Genomic DNA, 6,142 nt, shown 5'->3' with positions numbered 1-6,142 from the left:
ATTTAAGAGTCTGGATAGTTATCTATTAGTTATTATTATTATTAGTTATAGTTATTTAAATATTTAGATAAGTTTACGTATATTGAGTTATTAGATAAGTTTTGAGTTTGCTTTTGCTTCTTTAGGAAGTTAGCTAGAGTCAAGTCCTACTCAATTTGTGTTGTCTTTATTTATATATACTCGTCCACATATGTAAAGGGGCAATCTCTCTTTGAATTAATAAAAGCTTGAGTTTTAATACTCCCTTTTCTTGTTACGTAAGAGTTTTACGTAATTGTTTTATCAATTAAACACGTTTGTGTTTTAATTGTTGTTGCGAAGAGCGTTTGTCTTCTAACGGATCCTTTGATCCTCATATCCTCATCAAATACTTTACTCGTAAGAGGTAAAACATATAAAACAAAATGTTTTCTTTAAAACCTAATTGCTTAATAGCACACATGATGAATGATGTTGAGAGCAAAGTTTATACCCTTAAGAAAAAGTTCTATTATGAAATACAATCAACTACTTATTTTTAGAGTAAAAAAAAATCGATTGATGAATAACTGAATCTCCTAACTCCTAAAACAATAATAAGATCTGTCAAACTTATATTTTACCATCGATTAGACCTACATTTAAAAAGTACTCACAAAGTGTGTTGGTATGTTTTCACTCTAAGCCGAGCATTAAAAATGGATGTGCACAATTGATTATTGACCGTAGTCTTCTCTTTTTTCTCCCGGTATAAAACTTTTTAGTTTTTTCACTAGCACAACACTCAAGTTATGCATAGCGTCATAATCAAATCCTTTCATTGACCTATCTTTTTTAGAATGAAAAAACCCCCTCCTCTTTATGACGTAGGTGAGAAATCCAAATCAGAAATGTTTTGCAAGCCAATGGCCATCATTTTTAACAAATGCATCACAAATGTGCATTAATAAGTTAAACTTATCATCTGTGTAACATTAATTTGAAAATGGAGAAATGTTGCAACACCCCACATCAGTGGTATTGATGGGAATGTAATATGGGAAATAGAGCAAGTGGTATTGATGGGAATAGATTGGAGCCAATACAGGAGATGAAGACTCGGAACCAAGACTCGGAACCAAATGACGATAACACAACTTTTGTGGAAAGATTAGCCCGATTGAAAGAGGAGAAGAAGAAAATGAAAGAAGAATTGCTAGCTAAACGGAACTTAGAATCGAACGAAGTTAATCTGAGGTCTAGAAAGAAGATGAACGAGGCATCTACTTCGGGTACTTATAAGCTTAAAGATAATGTTGATGATTTGAATTATGGAAAAGCAATTCAAAACTTGTTTATGGGTTCTCAAGATGGTAAAGAAGGCGGTTCATCGACATTCGGGCGAGGTAATATGTCCACGAAGGCTTTTGCGGCTTTCGATGAAATGATGACACGTTTGGCTGACGAGAGCGCACCGGGTGACGTATCTGCTAGTGTGTTATCATACAAGATTGAGAATCTGTCCGGAAAAAATTCCTTGAAAGAGACGGTAAACGGTAAATTGAAAAGGGCGGGACCTCGAGGTTGAGTAGTCGGGTTCGTTTTGTTTGTTAGTTTGGTTAATTCCTCTTTCGTGTCGTATTCGATTTTGTTTGGTTAGTTTGTCATTACGGTTTTTCGGGTTGTTAGGGAGGCTCGCGTATAGATAGTTTCGTTTAGATAGTTGCTTTCTAGGTGCGAGTTTCCTCGTTTCTCGCGGCTTTTTGTATTCCTTGTTGAGGACGTTTTTCTTTGAAAACGACCTCGTTTCTATATGAGCATTCGTTTTTCCGGGGAAAAAAAAAAAAAAAAACCCACATCAGTGCACACAGCCTAAAACTTTTGAATCTCCTCAGCCAACTCCCATTGCTCTTATCACCTATGATCGTTCTCAAATCGAAGTATTTAAATAAGTTTAATTTCTCTGCATACCTTTTAATTCTGATATATACGTCTTTAAAGTAAGGAAACATTAACATATCATCATTGAACTTTTGAGGCCTTAAACGAATTAAAATTATTTACTAGAAAAAGGAATTGATTCAACATCCCACCAAATCAAAGATGATGAATCTGTCTACAACCAACACATCAAAACTAAAATCACTCATCTATCAACCATGTATTCTTCTTTTTCTTATGAGAGTGGGAAATTAACTAACAAAATGCATCATACATTAATATCCGTACGTTTTGATCTAATACTGCTTAGTTCTGGTGCTCGAAATCTAGGAGTGTTATAGTTATCAGGGTTTAAAACAGGCTGCTGAGGATAAAGCGTTGGAGGTGGCGTCAGATTACGTTGAGCTGGAAGTGGTGGCAGAACATTTCCAATATGACTGCAACCACAACATCATGTTACACAAAGAAAAATAGCCAATAAGGCCTATAAGAGAATAACATATGACCATACAGGCTGCATCATGACTACAGGTAGCAAAATGGGCGAGTTGAGTAACACGTCATCATAGGGTCAATCAAAATGAGTATAACTTAATAGTCGAAACAGATTGGGTCGGGTTGGATGGAATGTACAAAACACTTTTTATCTAAATTTTCAACTTCGAGTTTGTGTGTCAGAAAATATATTAATTCGATAGAAGCTAACTTTTTGAGTAAATGATTTAGAAGGTTTTATGGATTATGATTACACTACAGGTTACTTTCTACACGTTCTAACTATTAGATTTTTAGCTAATACTTTTTCCTTTACTAGTTGACCTAAACTCATGTATTTTGCCATTAATCACATTAGCTCATAAACATAAATATAACCACTTTGTGTATTTTTGCCCCCTTGGCCTATCCATTTTGCACTAACCATGACATGTATACATAAAAATAAGTTGTTTTTAGAGCAATTTCATGTGAGTTATTGCTAATAGAGACTTACCTTGTACTCATGTATATACGGTCTTCATCACTCAAACTGTCGTCAGACCTCTGCAATGACTGTTGTATGGACCATACGTTTGTCGTTGGCAACTCATCAGAAAAATATCTTCTCCTTACAAGCTGAAAAATATAAATTCCACAAAGTTTACATTACAGTATCAAACTCATTTTACTCTAAAGAAAATTTATAAAATACCAACCATGCGAAAAAACTTCATTACGGACTCCTTATCATATCTTGCTTCTTTTGCAGCCTGCACATGTTTTAGATTAAAAAAAAGTGTGAAATATTGGTACAAAAACTATGAATAACCCATACGTGTTCACTCTTATTAATTCATCAGAACAAGCACAACAAATTCACTAACATCTAATATTACTCCACCGCAAGGTTGACTAATTTTGACCATGGACACTGAATGATTACAGTTCAAAATAATAATCACCAATTAGCTTAACCCGTTGTTGATAAAACATAGCCCAAATCGACATACGAGTATGATTTAGAATTAAGACTCTTACCGCCAAAAGCCCGCCGCTACCAGGAAAACTGTCGGTTAGAGGAAGCTCGTCACTTGGTGGAAGTAAACCTTGTTTTTCGACCCACTGGCGGGCCATATCTACAAGATTGCCACTACTATTTCTTCTACCTTCTTTTGAAGCTATATCTGCTTTGTTTGCAATGACAATGTACGGTACGGGAAGGCCACCTGGCCCACCATTTGCAAGAGGGGCTGAAAATGTGCCAGTGGCTGCAATCTCTGCAGCCCATTTCTGCAAACTGATTTTTGTTCTTCTCTGAGAGAGATCATGTACGAAAATAACACCTGAAAATGCATTAAGTGGTGAATATCAAGTCCAAGTCTACGATGCCAAGTTAATCACATAAAAAACAAAGCAAATGCACAAAGTAAGAACAATGTGTATAACAATATCAGAAATAAATAGCAAATGAATTTTAACAAATTTATAACTTGGTCCCTAGAGTTTTTAACACTATTTCTGAAACAAATGTAACTTTTCACCCTAACCCTTGCAAAACTGAGGAACCTTGGAGACCAAGGCCAATGTAATAGTTGTCTTTAATTTTTTATTAGGTGGTAATATGGAGAGGTCCGACAGATTAGGTAACATCTCAAAATGGGCCATTTTTATATGGGTCAGGTTGGGTTGACCCAACACAACACCCTTTAGGTCCAAAACATTGTGTGGCATATATGATAACAACCTCTAATTTTTCCAGTAAGATAACTTACAAGGTGTTACCACTTTTATGCATTATGAATACACTTTGTGCAACTTTCTACTGGTTTAAGTCATTTGGCCCGTTTTCTTTTAAGCTAATATATCAAATTATAACTCTTATGGCTTGTTAAAAATGGAACATAATGTGAAGTGAACCATTCATATAAATAAGTAAAAAGTCCCGCCTCCAACATTTTAACTGTCATTAACAAGATTGACATGGTACTTACCATTTATTTGAGAATAAAACATTGAACGACAATCATTATAGCGCTCATGACCAGATACATCCCAAAGTTCAACAAAAAACTCCCTATCCGTGTCAACTTTGCTGCTACTTGAAGAGCTACTAGATGATCCATACGTAAAATGCTGCAAACGAATTAAAATACATGAAAACATAAATCATGTACTTAAAGATTAAAGCTATGTTTGGATAAGAAAATTATAGGAAACCTTAACATCCACTGTACATCCAATTGTTTGAGCAGGACGCGCAATCGATGAACCTTTCACAATTAAATGAACAAGAGACGTTTTCCCAACACCTACAGTTACATTATATTATATATTACATAATATAATATATCTGTAGTATAAATAATAAATAATTACAGTTTAAATGACTAGAAGCAAATCAATAATCAATATCAAGTGTTCAAAACAACACAAAATTCAACTGAACACTATATTACAATACCGATACACTGTCTAATTAACAAACCTTCATTAATAAGGAAACTTCTACAAACGGATTAATTCTAACATTTAACTAAGCATAACAGCTTAACAACCTATATTGTATATTTATATTCATATTCATATATATTATATACGGAGTGACTAATTAATGAAATGATTACCTGAATCGCCAACAACGAGGACTCGAACCTGACCACAATGAGGAAGTCCATTTTTCTCTTTTATGATGATATCCTTATCACGTTCCCGCCAAAACATTATTGTGATCTGTTAGTGGTTTCTGAAAATTAGGATGTTGTTAGATTCATCGGTTTTAATTATATATATAAGCTGCTGATTCTAAATAGCGATTTATAGTTTTTTGATATCAGACGATTTATTAATTAGGGTTTTGAAGAAAAAATGGGATTTTGATCGGTGGTTTCAGGTTAGGGGAAGCAAATCGAGGGCAGAAAATGATGAATATTAAGGTGATTTACAAAGAAATCGTGTGCGTTCAAATGTGAATTTCGCTTAATTTTGCATTTTTTGGATATCTAAGTATAAACCTAAAAAATAATCCCAGGCTTTTCGATATTTTATATACAGTATTTTAGATTTTAGATTTTAGATTTAGATTTAAAATTAAAATTTCAATTTCAATTCAATTACTGTAAATTGCAATAACAAAAAAACCTTTCCAATTACTACAGCAAGTTTTAGTCAGCCGCGCCTCACAAGTGTTGGGGTCGGTGGCGCGATGTGGCGGTGGACCCCTTATTTATATAATAATATAAAGCTGTAAAATGATAATGTCATCATTAAGTTAATTATCTTTTACTTTTTATAATGATGATGTCATAATTATATATTAATTTAATTAAAAAATAATACGAAATATTTTATAAAAGGAAACATTAATTTCTCATAAATTGTAATTTTAATTTTCTAAAAAATTTTAAAAGGCATTTATTATTACTAATTATTATTATTATTATTAAAAATATAAATATAAATACTCAACTTTGAGCGAACTTTATTATTATTATTATTTACTTTTAATATAATAATTATAATTATTATATTATTAATATTTAAATATGGATTCTTTTTACGAAATTAATTACGTTACATATGTATGTGAAAATACATGTCTATATATTTGTAAAAACAACGACAACCTTCTTAGTCAAACGGGTCATTAATGAAATGTCTCGTTCATATAGATTATAAACGTTCCATATTAATTGATTTCGTTGCGAGATTTTGACCTCTATATGAGACGTTTTTCAAAGACTGCATTCGATTTTAAAACAAACCATAA

General features: G+C 32.9%; 1 protein-coding gene across 1 annotated transcript; it reads right to left on the bottom strand.

Annotated features, from left to right (window-relative positions):
- Positions 1 to 2,000: 2,000 nt before the first annotated feature.
- Positions 2,001 to 5,158, bottom strand: LOC139891289 (small GTPase LIP1-like). The gene is made up of 7 exons (XM_071874242.1): positions 5,001 to 5,158; positions 4,594 to 4,685; positions 4,368 to 4,509; positions 3,415 to 3,719; positions 3,093 to 3,146; positions 2,891 to 3,012; positions 2,001 to 2,336 (listed from the first exon to the last, which is right to left on the bottom strand). Exons 1-7 carry the CDS (start codon positions 5,095 to 5,097, stop codon positions 2,168 to 2,170), a joined length of 981 nt encoding a protein of 326 aa, XP_071730343.1. The 5' UTR covers positions 5,098 to 5,158; the 3' UTR covers positions 2,001 to 2,167.
- Between the last annotated feature and the right edge of the window lie 984 nt (positions 5,159 to 6,142).

This window comes from Rutidosis leptorrhynchoides, chromosome 2 (assembly GCF_046630445.1).
Source record: "Rutidosis leptorrhynchoides isolate AG116_Rl617_1_P2 chromosome 2, CSIRO_AGI_Rlap_v1, whole genome shotgun sequence".
Lineage (NCBI taxonomy): Eukaryota > Viridiplantae > Streptophyta > Magnoliopsida > Asterales > Asteraceae > Rutidosis > Rutidosis leptorrhynchoides.
The sequence above is the reverse complement of the archived record's forward strand: the minus strand, read 5'-3'. Positions and strand labels throughout refer to the sequence as shown.